Genomic DNA, 16,619 nt, shown 5'->3' on the forward strand with positions numbered 1-16,619 from the left:
CAAGGTTCAAATCTAGTTTATTAATCATTTAGATGCGATATACGATAGATTCCTTTCTGAAGACTCAGAAGATAGTCTAATAACAGCCTACAAGTTTCATTGGTCAATGCATGGCAGTTTGGAGGTCATGTTGCGGCTGTACAGGACATTGGTTTGCCCACATCTGTAATATTACGTTTAATTCTGCTCTCCCTGCTTTCGGAAATAGTCCAGAAAATATGACAAGCATGTTGGAGGGTTTCGGCTGCAGGGAGAGGCTGAATAAGCTGGAGTTATTTTCCCTGGAGCATCGGAGGCTGAGGGGGTGACCTTGTCGGTGGTTATAAAACCATGAAGTTGTGTGGATAGGGTGAACAGCCCAGGTCTTTTCCCCCTGGGGTGGGGGAGTCCTAAACTGGAGAGCATCGGTTTAAGGTGAGGGGGGGAAAGGGACCTGAGGGGCAACTTTTTCCCCCCCGGAGGGTGGTACGTGGATGGAACGAGCTGCCAGAGGAAGTGGGGGAGGCTGGATACAATGATAACATTTAAAAGGCAGCTGCAAGGGTATATGAATGGGAAGGGTTTGGAGGGAGATGGGCCAAATACTGGCAAACGGGAAAGATTAATTTAGAATATCTGGTCGGCACGGAAACGTTAGGCCGAAGGCTCTGTCTCCGTGCTGTCTGATTCTATGACCATTGACAATCCTTGATTCATGGCAGAACCTCCAAACAGAACAAACCAGAAACATCCTTCAGGTGAAATCAGTCACACTGTCTCACCTCCCAACGTGGACCGATCTACAGTAAAAAGGGATGGAAAAAGGATTCATTTCAGTGAATACTTTCAATACAAACCATCAGTCAAGGTAAAAATAAGCCAGTCAGTTTTAGAATTGAGCATGACTTAGGATTGGATACAGAATAAAGCTCCCTCTACACTGTTCCCCCATCAAACACTCCCAGGGACAGGGACAGCACGGGGTTAGATACAGAGTAAAGCTCCCTCTACACTGTCCCCCATCAAACACTCCCAGAGACAGGGGCAGCACGGGGTTAGATACAGAGTAAAGCTACCTCTACACTGTCCCCTCATCAAACACTCCCAGGGACAGGGACAGCACGGGGTTAGATACAGAGTAAAGCTCCCTCTACACTGTCCCCCCATCAAACACTCCCAGGGACAGGGACAGCACGGGGTTAGATACAGAGTAAAGCTCCCTCTACACTGTCCCCCATCAAACACTCCCAGGGACAGGGACACCATGGGCTAGATACGGAGTAAATTCCAGTGAAAAGGAAGAATTGTGGGATAAGGATTAATCTGCTCTGGATGTGTCAGGAAATAAGGGAGGCGACCAAACTGAAAGAGAAGGCACACAAAGTGGGCATGATCAGAGGGAAACTTGAAGGTTGGCAAACCCTTAAAAGGTCAACAAAAGCCACAAAGAGTGTGGTGAAGAAAAGTAAGGGAGTTTATGGGAGTAAACTCGCTCGGAACAGAAAGACAGATAGCTCAAGTGTCTATAAATATCTAAAACAAAGAAAGAGTGGCCAGAATAAACATTAGTCCTTTCGAAGATGAGAAGGGGGAATTCAGTAATGGGATATGAGGAAATGGCCGGGCAATGACAGGTATTTTGTGTCGGTCCTCACAGTGAAGGACGTGAATAACACGCCAGTAACTGTCAGAGAGACAAAGGTAAGTGAGGACCTGGAAACAATCATTGTCATGGAACAGGTAGTGTTGGGAAAGCTCGTGGAGCTAAGGATAGACAAGTCTCCTGGCCCTGATGGAATGCATCCCAGGGGTACTACAAGAGATGGCGGGAGAAGTGGCAAATCCACTTGTCGTAATTTTCCGAAATTCTCAGGACTCTGGGGCAGTTCCAGCAGATTGGAAAACAGCAAATGCGACACCACAGTTTAAAGGGGGAGGTAAACAAAAGATGGGGGGGGGGGGAGATTTTAGACTGATTAGCTTAACTTCTGTAGTGGGAAAAATGCTTGAGTCTATTTATCAAAGAAGAAATAGCAAGGCATCTAGGTAGAAACGGTCCCCTTGGGCAGATGCAGGATGGTTTCATGTCGGGCAAGTCACGCTTAACCAATCTACTAGAATCCGATGAAGACATTACGAACACGGTGGATAATGGGCACCCAGTAGATGTGGTGTATCTAGGTTTCCAAAACGCATTCGACAAAGTGCAGCACAAAAGGTATCTGCATAAGGTAAAGAGGCAAGGCATTGCGGGGTAATGTATTACGATGGATGGAGGATCGGCTCACTAACAGGAAGCAGAGAGTGGGGATAAATGAGTGTTTTTCTGGTTGGCAATTAGTGACTCAGGGATTAGTGTTGGGACCACAACTATTCACAATGTACATAGACGGTTTGGAGTTGGGGACCACATGGAGTGTGTCAAAGTTTGTGGATGACACTAAGATGAGGTTAAAGAACCACACAACACCAGCTTACAGTTCAATATGTTTATTTGGAAGCGTAGCTTTTGAAGTGCTGCTGCTTCATCGGGTGGTTGGGAAGCCAGGACCATAAGGGTCCAACAACCCCCTGATGAAGGAGCAGCGCTCCGACAGCTAGTGCTTCCAAATAAACCTGTTGGACTATAACCTGGTGCTGTGGGATTTTTAACTTTATCCATCCTGGTTCCAACACCGGATCCTCCAAATCAAGACGAAGCTGAGAGCCAAGTGTGCAGAGCACGGTGAAACCGTGGCAAAAGGACAGAGTGAGTTGGCAAAGGTCTGGCAGACGGAGTACAATGTTCATAAATGTGAAGCCATCCATTTTGGAAGGAATAACTGTAAAAAGGACTATTATTTCAAAGGTTAAAGATCGCAACGTGCAGAGGGACCTGGGGGTGTCCTTCTGCGTGAATCACGGGAGGTTGGTCTGCAGGTAATTAAGAAGGCAAAATGGAATTTTGTCCTTCATTGCTAAAAGGATTGAGTTTAAAAGCAGGGAGGTTATGTTACAGCTGTACAGGGTGCGAGTGAGGCCAAACCTGGGGTACTATGTGCAGTTTTTGGTCTCCTCACTTGTGAACGGATGTCCTGGCACAGGACCGGGTGGAGTGGAGGTTCAACAGGTTGGTTCTGGAGTTGAGGGAGTTGGCCTATGATGAGCGAGTGAGCAGACTAGGACGATAATCATTGGGATTGAGAAGAATGAGGGGGGGGGGATATAATCGGAACATATGAAGGGAATACATAAGATCGAAGTAGAGAGGATGTTTCCACTGGGAGGTGAAACTAGGACAAGAGGCTTTAATAACCTCAAAATAAGGGGGAGCAGATTTCGGATTGGTTTGAGAGGGAACATCTTCAGCAAGAGGGTTGTGAATCTGTGGAATTCCCGACCCAGTGAAGTGCTCGGGGCTTCCATAGCAAATGCTTTCAAAGCTCAGATCGATCATTTTTTGGAACAACAAAGGAATTGAGGGGTTACAGGGAGAGGGTCGGTAAATGGAGCTGGGGCCATGAAAAGATCACCCATGGACTTACTGAATGGTGCTTCAGACTCAAGATGATCTACACCTGCTCCGAGTTCTTATGTTCTCAAAGGCTTCTCAACACTGTTCTCCACCCAGGACGGGACAGCACGGGGTTAGATACAGAGTAAAGCTCTCTCTACACTGTCCCCCCCCATCAAACACTCCCAGGGACAGGGACAGCACGGGGTTAGATACAGAGTAAAGCTCTCTCTACACTGTCCCCCCCCATCAAACACTCCCAGGGACAGGGACAGCACGGGGTTAGATACAGAGTAAAGCTCTCTCTACACTGTCCCCCCATCAAACACTCCCAGGGACAGGGACAGCACGGGGTTAGATACAGAGTAAAGCTCCCTCTACACTGTCCCCTCATCAAACACTCCCAGGGACAGGGACAGCACGGGGTTAGATACAGAGTAAAGCTCCCTCTACACTGTCCCCCCATCAAACACTCCCAGGGACAGGGACAGCACGGGGTTAGATACAGAGTAAAGCTCTCTCTACACTGTCCCCCCATCAAACACACCCAGGGACAGGGACAGCACAGGGTTAGATACAGAGTAAAGCTCTCTCTACACTGTCCCCCCATCAAACACACCCAGGGACAGGGACAGCACAGGGTTAGATCCTGAGTAAAGCTCCCTGTACACCATCCCCACCCAGGACAGGGACAGCACGGGGTTAGACCCTGAGTTGTGATCTTTCTGGTCTCTGTGCTGCCTGTTTAATTGTCTCGGTGTGACATTGGGACATCCCATTGGTGTCTAACTGACGCAGTGTGTGTGTGGGTGAAAGGTCGGTCTGCCCCCTGACCCTGTTCACTTGTCGGTGTAATTAGTGACTGGGATATATCCGTGAATGATCCCAGTGCCTCCCAATGGGAAAGGGAAGTGTTCCGTACGAACTGCCTCATTGACAGTATCACCTCAGTTTGAATTAACCCATTCCCAGGGGGATTGAACCACCCTGACCTTTCTCAGGACTCCTTCCCAGTCTCTGTCCCAGTGTCATTCCTTCCAGGACTGCCTTGGGTCGGTCGGACCCCTGTCTATAAAAAGGGGAAAGGGCAGGGAGCAGTCTGGATCCTCAGACAGGAAGAGTTTGGGAAAGGAGGGATGGGAAACCAACAAATGCTCACCGACTGCGGATCTTTATAACCAGGGAGAGACCGATCCCAAATCCGAGAGCTCCCACCATGACACCGACAGCACAGACAATAATCCCAGTGTGAACCCGTCTGGGAGGGGGATCTGTGTAAAGGAGCAAACATTGAGCTGATGTTCTGTAACCAGCAAACACTGATCGGCAGAGTTCGGGTATTAGACCACTCCCCGTGGGGTGAGGCAGGATTTACGGGGGGGGGTCAATATTTACAGGGGGGGGGTGTCCCAGGGAGGGGGAGTGTGTCAGTATTTACAGGGGGGGGTGTCCCAGGGAGGGGGAGTGTGTCAGTATTTACGGGGGGGGGTGTCCCAGGGAGGGGGAGTGTGTCAGTATTTACAGGGGGGTGTCCCAGGGAGGGGGAGTGTGTCAGTATTTACAGGGGGGGTGTCCCTGGGAGGGGGAGTGTGTCAGTATTTACAGGGGGGGGTGTCCCAGGGAGGGGGAGTGTGTCAGTATTTACAGGGGGGGGGTCCCAGGGAGGGGGAGTGTGTCAGTATTTACAGGGGGGGGGGTGTCCCAGGGAGGGGGAGTGTGTCAGTATTTACAGGGGGGGGGTGTCCCAGGGAGGGGGAGTGTGTCAGTATTTACAGGGGGGGTCCCAGGGAGGGGGGGAGTGTGTCAGTATTTACAGGGGGGGGGGTGTCCCAGGGAGGGGGGGAGTGTGTCAGTATTTACAGGGGGGGGTGTCCCAGGGAGGGGGAGTGTGTCAGTATTTACAGGGGGGGGGTGTCCCAGGGAGGGGGAGTGTGTCAGTATTTACAGGGGGGGGGGGTCCCAGGGAGGGGGAGTGTGTCAGTATTTACAGGGGGGGGTGTCCCAGGGAGGGGGAGTGTGTCAGTATTTACAGGGGGGTGTGTCCCAGGGAGGGGGGAGTGTGTCAGTATTTACAGGGGGGGGGGTCCCCATTGTGGAGATGTTACCGAGTCCCAGTTAACCCTCTGTCTGTCCTGGATCAGGACAGTCCATGCTCACACTGGGTCGAACTTACCGAGAGATTCAGTCAGAGGTTGCTGGAGACTGATGTGATTGACCCGGCAGCTGTAGGTTTCCCCATCGCGAGGCTCTATTCGGATATACTTCAGGACGTTAAAGGTCCAGTCCGGCTCCACCACCAACTGGGATGAGTTGACCTGACCCCCAAACGGCCTCCCGTTGATTAGGAAGCTGACCTCAATCTCGAAAGGGTAGAATTTCTCTGCGTAACAGTACAGGATGTCTGACTGTCCCGGACCCCTGTCCTTCTCCGTGTAGATGTGGAGGAGCGGTTTCTCTGTCCGAGATAATGATCCCAGCGTTAATAACGGGCAGCTCCCCCTGACAGTCCTGATATCCTGAGGGAGCTGCAGTCTCCTTATGGAGCAGAATCCCACCCTTACCCATTTCGAACCAACTTATGGGAAGGACTGAGGATCTTCCAACCATCTTTCACATTCTCTCAATGCTCCTGGGGGACAGTGTAGAGGGAGCTTTCCTCTGTATCTAACCCCATGCTGTCTCTGTCCCTGGGAGTGTTTGATGGGGGACAGTGTAGAGAGAGCTTTACTCTGTATCTAACCCCGTGCTGTCCCTGTCCCTGGGAGTGTTTGATGAGGGGACAGTGTAGAGAGAGCTTTCCTCTGTATCTAACCCCTTGCTGTCCCTGTCCCTGGGAGTGTTGGATGGGGGACAGTGTAGAGGGAGCTTTACTCTGTATCTAACCCCGTGCTGTCCCTGTCCCTGGGAGTGTTGGATGGGGGACAGTGTAGAGGGAGCTTTACTCTGTATCTAACCCCGTGCTGTCCCTGCCCTGGGACTGTTTGATGGGGGGACAGTGTAGATAGAGCTTTACTCTGTATCTAACCCCGTGCTGTCCCTGTCCCTGGGAGTGTTTGATGGGGGGGACAGTGTAGAGAGAGCTTTACTCTGTATCTAACCCCGTGCTGTCCCTGTCCCTGGGAGTGTTTGATGGGGGACAGTGTAGAGAGAGCTTTACTCTGTATCTAACCCCGTGCTGTCCCTGTCCCTGGGAGTGTTTGATGAGGGGACAGTGTAGAGAGAGCTTTCCACTGTATCTAACCCGTTGCTGTCCCTGATGGGAGTATTTGATGGGGGGACAGTGTAGGGGGAGCTTTACTCTGTATCTAACCCCGTGCTGTCCCTGTCCCTGGGAGTGTTGGATGGTGGACAGTGTAGAGGGAGCTTTACTCTGTATCTAACCCCGTGCTGTCCCTGTCCCTGGGAGTGTTGGGTGGGGGACAGTGTAGAGGGAGCTTTACTCTGTATCTCACCCCGTGCTGTCCCTGTCCCTGGGAGTGTTTGATGGGGGGACAGTGTAGAGAGAGCTTTACTCTGTATCTAACCACTTGCTGTCCCTGATGGGAGTATTTGATGGGGGGACAGTGTCGAGGGAGCTTTACTCTGTATCTAACCCCGTGCTGTCCCTGTTCCTGGGAGTGTTAGATGGGGGGACAGTGTAGGGGGAGCTTTACTCTGTATCTAACCCCGTGCTGTCCCTGTCCCTGGGAGTGTTGGATGGGGGACAGTGTAGAGGGAGATTTACTCTGTATCTAACCCCGTGCTGTCCCTGCCCTGGGACTGTTTGATGGGGGGACAGTGTAGAGAGAGCTTTACTCTGTATCTAACCCCGTGCTGTCCCTGTCCCTGGGAGTGCTTGTTGGGTGACAGTGTAGAGGGAGCTTTACTCTGTATCTAACCCCGTGCTGTCCCTGTCCCTGGGAGTGTTTGATGGGGGGACAGTGTAGAGGGAGCTTTACTCTGTATCTAACCCCGTGCTGTCCCTGTCCCTGGGAGTGCTTGTTGGGTGACAGTGTAGAGGGAGCTTTACTCTGTATCTAACCCGTGCTGTCCCTGTCCCTGGGAGTGCTTGTTGGGTGACAGTGTAGAGGGAGCTTTACTCTGTATCTAACCCATGCTGTCCCTGGGAGTGTTTGATGGGGGGACAGTGTAGAGGGAGCTTTACTCTGTATCTAACCCCGTGCTGTCCCTGTCCCTGGGAGTGTTAGATGGGGGGAGAGTGTAGGGGGAGCTTTACTCTGTATCTAACCCCGTGCTGTCCCTATCCCTGGGAGTGTTTGATGGATGGACAGTGTAGAGGAAGCTTTACTCTGTATCTAATCCCGTGCTGTCCCTGTGCCTGGGAGTGTTTGATGGGGGGACAGTGTAGAGAGAGCTTTACTCTATATCTAACCCCGTGCTGCCCCTGTCCCTGGGAGTGTTTGATGGGGGACAGTGTAGAGAGAGCTTTACTCTGTATCTAACCCCATGCTGTCCCTGTCCCTGGGAGTGTTTGATGGGGGGACAGTGTAGAGAGAGCTTTACTCTGTATCTAACCCCGTGCTGTCCCTGTCCCTGGGAGTGTTTTGATGGGGGGAGGACAGTGTAGAGGGAGCTTTACTCTGTATCTAACCCCGTGCTGTCCCTGTCCCTGGGAGTGTTTGATGGGGGGACAGTGTAGAGAGAGCTTTACTCTGTATCTAACCCCGTGCTGTCCCTGTCCCTGGGAGTGTTTGATGGGGGGACAGTGTAGAGAGAGCTTTACTCTGTATCTAACCCCGTGCTGTCCCTGTCCCTGGGAGTGTTTGATGGGGGGAGGACAGTGTAGAGGGAGCTTTACTCTGTATCTAACCCCGTGCTGTCCCTGTCCTGGGAGTGTTTGATGTGGGACAGTGTAGAGGCAGCTTTACTCTGTATCTAACCCCGTGCTGTCCCTATCCCTGGGAGTGTTTGATGGATGGACAGTGTAGAGAAAGCTTTACTCTGTATCTAATCCCGTGCTGTCCCTGTGCCTGGGAGTGTTTGATGGGGGGACAGTGTAGGGGGAGCTTTACTCTGTATCTACCCCGTGCTGTCCCTGTCCCTGGGAGTGTTGGATGGGGGACAGTGTAGAGGGAGCTTTACTCTGTATCTAACCCCGTGCTGTCCCTGTCCCTGGAGTGTTGGATGGGGGACAGTGTAGAGGGAGCTTTACTCTGTATCTCACCCCGTGCTGTCCCTGTCCCTGGGAGTGTTTGATGGGGGGGACAGTGTAGAGGAAGCTTTACTCTGTATCTAACCCCGTGCTGTCCCTGTCCCTGGGAGTGTTTGATGGGGGGGACAGTGTAGAGGGAGCTTTACTCTGTCTCTAACCCCGTGCTGTCCCTGATGGGAGTATTTGATGAGGGGACAGTGTCGAGGGAGCTTTACTCTGTATCTAACCCCGTGCTGTCCCTGTTCCTGGGAGTGTTAGATGGATGGACAGTGTAGAGGGAGCTTTACTCTGTATCTAATCCCGTGCTGTCCCTATCCCTGGGAGTGTTTGATGGATGGACAGTGTAGAGGGAGCTTTACTCTGTATCTAACCCCGTGCTGTCCCTATCCCTGGGAGTGTTTGATGGATGGACAGTGTAGAGGGAGCTTTACTCTGTATCGAATCCCGTGCTGTCCCTGTCCCTGGGAGTGTTTGATAGGGGGACAGTGTAGGGGGAGCTTTACTCTGTATCTAACCCCGTGCTGTCCCTGTCCCTGGGAGTGTTGGATGGGGGACAGTGTAGAGGGAGCTTTACTCTGTATCTAACCCCGTGCTGTCCCTATCCTGGGAGTGTTTGATGGGGGGACAGTGTAGAGGGAGCTTTACTCTGTATCTAACCCCATGCTGTCCCTGCCCTGGGACTGTTTGATGGGGGGGACAGTGTAGAGAGAGCTTTACTCTGTATCTAACCCCGTGCTGTCCCTGTACCTGGGAGTGTTTGATGAGGGGTCAGTGTAGAGAGAGCTTTACTCTGTATCTAACCCCGTGCTGCCCCTGTCCCTGGGAGTGTTTGATGGGAGGACAGTGTAGAGGGAGCTTTACTCTGTATCTAACCCCGTGCTGCCCCTGTCCCTGGGAGGGTTTGATGGGGGGACAGTGTAGAGGGAGCTTTACTCTGTATCTAACCCCGTGCTGTCCCTGTCCCTGGGAGTGTTTGATGAGGGGACAGTGTAGAGGGAGCTTTACTCTGTATCTAACCCCGTGCTGTCCCTGTCCCTGGGAGTGTTTGATGGGGGGACAGTGTAGAAGGAGCTTTACTCTGTATCTAACCCCGTGCTGTCCCTGTCCCTGGGAGTGTTTGATGGGGGGACAGTGTAGAGGGAGCTTTACTCTGTATCTAACCCCGTGCTGTCCCTGTCCCTGGGAGTGTTTGATGGGGGGACAGTGTAGAAGGAGCTTTACTCTGTATCTAACCCCGTGCTGTCCCTGTCCCTGGGAGTGTTTGATGGGGGGACAGTGTAGAGGGAGCTTTACTCTGTATCTAACCCTGTGCTGTCCCTGATGGGAGTATTTGATGAGGGACAGTGTAGAGGGAGCTTTACTGTGCTGTCCCTGATCTTGATGGGGGGGTGCATTGTAGTGGAAGCTTCAACTTTGCACTGTATTTTCTCTGAGACAAAACCAACCATCCAGATCTGGGGGTGGTGGAGGGTGAGGAGGGGGGCAGAGGGGGGTGGGGGGTGCGTGGGTGGATGGTACTGGGGTTAGGGGTGCGGGATTGTTTCTGATGACCAGCGTCCCTCCACCCTTGACTCTCGGCCCGCGCTCTGGGGCCCATGCCCCTGGTTTGGGAAGCAGATCATCCCTCACTTCATAACCCGAGGGGAGCGCATCCACGTCAAAAGAGAGGAAGGAGCTGGGGTTTGTGTGAGAAAGTGGAAGGACAGGGAGAGACGCAGGGCACTCAAGGGAGAATACATCGTCCCCCAGCTCCGTTAATCTGGAGCTGGGACTGACGTGGGAATGAAATCCGAGAACATTGGAGAAACTCGGCAGGGTCGGTGGTGGGAGAGATGAGATTAACATTTTTGAGTCCTTCCTGAGGGAGGGAGTTGTTGGCAGAGGAGGAACTGGTGGAGAAGTCGCTGACAGATGGCCCAGAGGGCAAGACATTGGGAGAGGTTGTGGTGAAAAGGGAGCGCTGAGGATGTAAAACGGGTGTTAATAGTCGATGGTTTGGCCAAGGGCTGGCTGGACACTAGTCGTAGAGTCATAGAGATATACAGCATGGAAACAGACCTTTGGGCCTACTCGTCTCTGCCGACCAGGAATCCTAAATGAATCCAGTCCCATTTGCCAGCATTTGTAACATATCCATACACCCAAACCCTGGCAACATCTTTGTAAGTTTTTGCTGAACTCTTTCACGTTTCATAACATCTTTCCGATAGGCCAGAGACCAGAATTACACACAGTATTCCAAAAGCGACCTAACCAGCGTCCTATATAACCGCAACATGACCTCCCAACTCCTGTACTCCATACTCTGACCAATAAAGGAGAGCATACCAAACACTGCCTTCACTATCCTATCGACCTGCGACTCCACTTTCAAGGAGCTATGAACCTGCACTCCAAGGTCTCTTTGTTCAGCAACACTCCCCAGGACCTTACCATTAAGTGTATAAGTCCTGCTAAGATTTGCTTTCCCAAAACGCAGGCCCTCACATTTATCTGAATTAAACTCCATCTGCCACTTCCCAGCCCATTGGAAGACAGGAGGCAAAATAATATCTGAAGAGGCAGCGAATTCAGCGCTTGGTTCCAAAGCGGGTAAGGTCTCAGAGCAGAATGTGAGGGATTATCCCTCCCGCTCGAGACATCAGTGGGTCTCTCTCTCTCTCTCTCTCTCAGCGGAAATCCCGATGTTTTCGTGAAGAGAGAGATTCTCGGGAACAGTCCCAGGGACGTGGCGGGTGCAGTTCGGAGAAGAGAAGGCCAAGAAGGGGGGAAGGGGTTGAGGGCATGTCTGGGATGGAGCAGAGAGGGTTGGCGGAAGCATTGAGAGTTGGAAAGGTGAGGAACAGCTTCACGCAGTGAGCAGTTGGGGTCTGGAATATGTCACCCGAGAGCATGAGGGAGAGGCTTTTGAGATGGTTATCAGAAGAGGAGGAGGTGGGTGACTGGTATTGGGACGAGTGGCCCTTTGGGAGATTCGGAGCAGAGAGCATCGGCGTCCGTACCAAAGAGATATAGACAGGGGTCAGCCTTGCAAATCTCAGAAGGTGAGCATTACTTCTCAGTGCACCAATCGCGCTGCTCCCCATCCCCCAGCAACCCAGTGACTTACTCTTGGTGATGGCCGTGGAATTTGTCAATTGGATCATCTCCGTGTCGTTCCCCGCAGTCGTGCTTGAAGCCCGCGACCTCTCTCGGTAGTAATCCACTTCCTCCTGGCCCAGCTCCCGGGTTCCATCCGTCACTCGGCCATTGATGACAAACATCCCCGTTCCATAATCGTAGAACAGGAAGGGAACATCGTTTACGCTGAACATGTCCAGGATGTTCTCGGACTGCGGAGTGTGGACGTAATACAGGCTCTCCGTTGCTTTGCTGACCTCTAACCAGGAGAAAGTGATTCCGGAAGGAGACAAGTGTCAGAGTTTACCCTTGTCTCGCCCCCTCGCACCCCTACAGACTTCACGTACAAATTCTTACACACTCACCCCCTCACACACCGTGGCTGAGGGGTGACCTTGTGGAAGTTTATCACCTCGTGAGGGGTGGAGGTAAGGTGAACAGCCAAGGTCTTTTTCCCCCAGGACAGGGGAGTCCAAAACTAGGGGTCGTAGATTTTTAAGGTGACAGAGGAAGGATGTAAAAGGGACCTGAGGGGCAACTTTTTCCCCCCCAGAGGGTGGTCTGTGGATGGAATGAGCTGCCAGAGGAAGTGGTGGAGGCTGGTACAACGACAACATTTAAAAGGCATATGAATAGGAAGGGGTTTAAGAGGGTTATGGGCCAAATGCTGGCAAACGGAACTCAATTAATTTAGGATATTCTGGTCAGCATGAATGAGTTGGACCGAAGGTCTGTTTCTGTGCTGGTGTACGGCTCTATGACTCACAACGTGGCACACACATGCAAACTCTTACACGCATCCAACGTTCCCACATTCACGTTCAAACTCTTGCACAGTCACTCTCACACACACGCACCTTTACACAACCTCTTACACACACACACACCCTTCACACACTCACGTTCAAACTCTTACAGTCTTACGTTGAAGTTCTCACACTCTCAGTCTTGCACACACACACACACGTGAGCTCTTCCAGGCACACCCACTCTTACACGCTCACTCGTACATTCACGCATTCTCCCCCAGACTCATTCTCACTCACGATCACATACACACTCTCTTCAAATCTCCGCCTCGCAGTCAGACTCTCACACACACACGCGTCGTCACACCTCAGTATACCCGGCTACAGGCCAAGGACATGGGATGAGATCAGAGGGCTGGCACGGGCAGGACGGGCCGAAAGGCCTGTTTAAAAAACTCCGTGACTCACCGATCTGTGCCCCCACACTGGTCACCAGGGTGAGGAGGATGATCCCGCAGAGTCCCATGGTGTATCTGTGCATGTTGTGTGGGTCTCTCTCTAGAGGACTCTCACACAGTGCGATGTCAATCAGGGAGTCACTCAGAGACAGATCAACGAGTCCAAGCTTCACTGACGCTGTGATTCAGTGTTGTAACTGGATCTCAGCACCAACGCGCACAGCATCCCCACCCCCCCCCCCACCCAGTTTCCATCTTTTCACAACCCCAGTTATTTTTATAACTTTAATTACTGTCACCCAACACTTGGCTACCGTCCAGATATATAGGTCCTGCAGGAAATAAGCACATTTCAAAACACCGGGGGAATTCTGCAAAGCATTAACGACAGCACAGGGAGGAATGGGGGGGATCTCAGAGATACGGGGGGGGTGGGGGGGGGGGGGAGGGATGTGACTGAGGGGAATCTGGGGGGGGGGCTGGAGAGGGAGAAAGCCCTTTCCCATTGGTGTAAGCATTGAGAGTCAAAAGGGGGGGTGGGGGGCGAGACATGGACTGGTGACAAGCTGGAGAGGGAACGGCAAGGGGTTGGGATCTGGGAGAGCGTGGAGGAGGAGGAGGGTGGGGGGGAGGATATGATAGCTTTGACAGAGACCCTTGTGAGGGGCTGGGATAGCCCTCTGCCTGGTCAAATGAGCACCATCTGGGCCTGGCAGAGAGTGAGAGAGAGAGAGAGAGAGACGAGTCGGAGTGAGAAGGTCTCAAGAGGGGAGGATTGGGGAGAGAGATTCGGACTGGCGGTGGGGAGGAGAAAGATTCGAATGAAGAGTCATCGCGGGGAGGGAAGAGAGAGAGAGAGAGAGAGAGAGAGAGAGAGGGGAGACGATGTTAGCCTGCCTGAGGAGGATCAGTGGGTGGAGATTCTGATAGATGTACCTGCAGCTCAGGAATGTGGGGAATCTGATCGCTTGCTCTCTCCCGTCAGTCAGTCAGTCTCCCCTGGAGGAAGTTGACACTCAGCTCTCGAGATGCTGGGTCCGCACAAGTGGGCACTGCTGGTCGCTCTGGCTTCAGTCCTGGACGGGGTGGGCAGCTCGACGGGTAAGTGCCAGGGGTGGGGAGGTGGGGGGAGACTGTAAGTGCTCCCTCAGCTGAACCTCCCACCTTGAGAGAGGAGGAGGAGGGCAGATCGAGAACGTGGAACAGCACAGCAACAGCCCCTTCGGCCCGCCTCGCTCCAAATGGAGACGCCACGAGGGGGGTGAGTGGGGGGGGGGGGGGGGGGGGGGGTAAATAGCCAAGGTCTTTCTCCCCAGGGTAGGGAGAGTCCAAACATTAAAGAGGTGTAGGTTTAAGGTGGGAGGGGAAAGGGGCAGGGGGGTGGGGGGTGGTGCGTGTATAGAACGAGCTGCCAGAGGAAGTGGCAGAGGCTGGTACAATGACAACAGTTGGATGGTTTGAGGCAGAGGAAGAGGGTTATGGGCAACTGCTGGAAAATCGGAAGAGATTGATTGACGATGTCTGGTCAGCAGGGACGTGTTGGGCCGAAGGGTCTGTCTCAGTGCGACACAGCTCTGTGACACCATAAATTCAGCCAATCCCTTCTCCTTGCCCTTGGACTATTCCTTCCACATTCATGTGCTTATCGAGAAGTCCTTAAAACACCCAACCCCCCTCCCCCCACACCCCCCCCACCCCCACCCCCCCCCACCCCCCCTCCCCCCTCCCCCCACCTCCCACCCCCACCCCCCCCTACCCCGGCAGCACCTTCCAGACCCCTGTCACTCTCTGTATTAAATATTTGCCCCTTACACATACTTCGAAACCTCCCCCATTACCTGAAATGTATGGCCCCGACTCACACAGCACAGAACAAGACCATTTCTCATCCCATCCAGCCCCTACACCCCCTCCCTATCTCTGTCCCCTCCTCCAGCCCCTACACCCCCTCCCTATCTCCGTCCCCTCCTCCAGCCCCTACACCCCCTCCCTATCTCCGTCCCCTCCTCCAGCCCCTACACCCCCTCCCTATCTCCGTCCCCTCCTCCAGCCCCTACACCCCCTCCCTATCTCCGTCCCCTCCTCCAGCCCCTACACCCCCTCCCTATCCCCGTCCCCCCCTCCAGCCCCTACACCCCCTCCCTATCTCCGTCCCCTCCTCCAGCCCCCTACACCCCCTCCCTATCTCTGTCCCCTCCTCCAGCCCCTACACCCCCTCCCTATCCCCGTCCCCTCCTCCAGCCCCTACACCCCCTCCCTATCCCCGTCCCCTCCTCCAGCCCTACACACCTCCCCCATCCCCGTCCCCTCCTCCAGCCCCCTACACCCCCTCCCTATCCCCGTCCCCTCCTCCAGCCCCTACACCCCCTCCCTATCCCCGTCCCCTCCTCCAGCCCCTACACCCCCTCCCCCATCTCCGTCCCCTCCTCCAAGCCCCCTCTGCCCCCTCCCTATCCCCGTCCCCCTCCCCTGCCCCCTCCCCTATCTCCGTCCCCTCCTCCAGCCCCTACACCCCCTCCCTATCCCCGTCCCCTCCTCCAGCCCTACACCCCCTCCCTATCCCCGTCCCCTCCTCCAGCCCCTACACCCCTCCCTATCTCCGTCACCTCCACCAGCCCCCTCCGCCCCCTCCCTATCCCGGTCCCCTCCTCCAGCCCCTCCACCCCTCCCTATCTCCGTCCCCCCCTCCAGCCCCCTACACCTCCTCCCTATCTCCGTCCCCTCCTCCAGCCCCTACACCCCCTCCCTATCTCCGTCCCCCCCTCCAGCCCCCTACACCTCCTCCCTATCCCTGTCCCCTCCTCCAGCCCCTACACCCCCTCCCTATCTCCGTCCCCTCTCCAGCCCCTACACCCCCTCCCTATCTCTATCCCCTCCTCCAGCCCCCTCCACCCCCTCCCTATCTCCGTCCCCTCCTCCAGCCCCTACACCCCCTCCCTATCTCTATCCCCTCCTCCAGCCCCCTACACCCCCTCCCTATCTCTGTCCCCTCCTCCAGCCCCTACACCCCCTCCCTATCTCTGTCCTCCCCTCCAGGCCCTACACTCCACCCTATCTCTGTCCTCCCCTCCAGCCCCCTACACCCCCTCCCTATCTCTGTCCCCTCCTCCAGCCCCTACACCCCCTCCCTATCTCTGTCCCCTCCTCCAGCCCCTACTCCCCCTCCCTATCTCTATCCCCTCCTCCAACCCCTACACCCCCTCCCTATCTCCGTCCCCTCCTCCAACCCCTACACCCCCTCCCTATCTCCGTCCCCTCCTCCAGCCCCTACACCCCCTCCCTATCTCTATCCCTCCTCCAGCCCCTACACCCCCTCCCTATCCCCGTCCCCTCCTCCAGCCCCTACACCCCCTCCCTATCTCCGTCCCCTCCTCCAGCCCCTACACCCCCTCCCTATCTCTATCCCCTCCTCCAGCCCCTACACCCCCTCCCTATCTCTATCCCCTCCTCCAGCCCCTACACCCCTCCCTATCCCCGTTCCCTCCACCAGCCCTACACCCCCTCCCTATCTCTATCCCCTCCTCCAACCCTACACCCCCTCCTATCTCCGTCCCCTCCTCCAGCCCCTACACCCCCTCCCTATCTCCGTCCCCTCCTCCAGCCCCTACACCCCCTCCCCCATCCCCGTCCCCTCCTCCAGCCCCCTACACCCCCTCCCCCATCCCGCG

The 16,619-nt window shown here is 54.3% G+C and overlaps 4 protein-coding genes across 5 annotated transcripts in view; 1 reads left to right on the forward strand and 3 right to left on the reverse strand.

Moving 5' to 3' along the window:
- On the reverse strand, positions 1–14,029 carry LOC140468613 (class II histocompatibility antigen, B-L beta chain-like). Of its 2 annotated transcripts, none has more exons than XM_072564713.1 (5): positions 13,888–14,029; positions 11,734–12,003; positions 5,646–5,927; positions 4,632–4,743; positions 1–779 (listed from the first exon to the last, which is right to left on the reverse strand). In XM_072564713.1, exons 2-5 carry the CDS (start codon positions 11,936–11,938, stop codon positions 758–760), a joined length of 621 nt encoding a protein of 206 aa, XP_072420814.1. In that variant the 5' UTR covers positions 11,939–12,003; positions 13,888–14,029; the 3' UTR covers positions 1–757. The 2 variants fall into 2 exon arrangements, with proteins under 2 accessions (XP_072420814.1, XP_072420813.1); XM_072564712.1 differs by lacking the exon at positions 13,888–14,029 and adding an exon at positions 12,962–13,164.
- Positions 1–16,619, reverse strand: part of LOC140468612 (uncharacterized) — a 1,157,363-nt gene that overhangs the window by 891,809 nt on the left and 248,935 nt on the right. The window lies entirely within an intron of this gene.
- Positions 1–16,619, reverse strand: part of LOC140468686 (T-cell surface glycoprotein CD3 zeta chain-like) — a 684,153-nt gene that overhangs the window by 162,827 nt on the left and 504,707 nt on the right. The window lies entirely within an intron of this gene.
- Positions 13,980–16,619, forward strand: part of LOC140468487 (nectin-4-like) — a 22,908-nt gene continuing 20,268 nt past the window's right edge. The window contains exon 1 of the mRNA XM_072564568.1: positions 13,980–14,052. Coding sequence (XP_072420669.1) covers positions 13,980–14,052 — 73 coding nt within the window. The remainder of the gene's footprint in view (positions 14,053–16,619) is intronic.

This window comes from Chiloscyllium punctatum, chromosome 47, assembly GCF_047496795.1.
Source record: "Chiloscyllium punctatum isolate Juve2018m chromosome 47, sChiPun1.3, whole genome shotgun sequence".
In the NCBI taxonomy this organism is placed as follows: domain Eukaryota; kingdom Metazoa; phylum Chordata; class Chondrichthyes; order Orectolobiformes; family Hemiscylliidae; genus Chiloscyllium; species Chiloscyllium punctatum.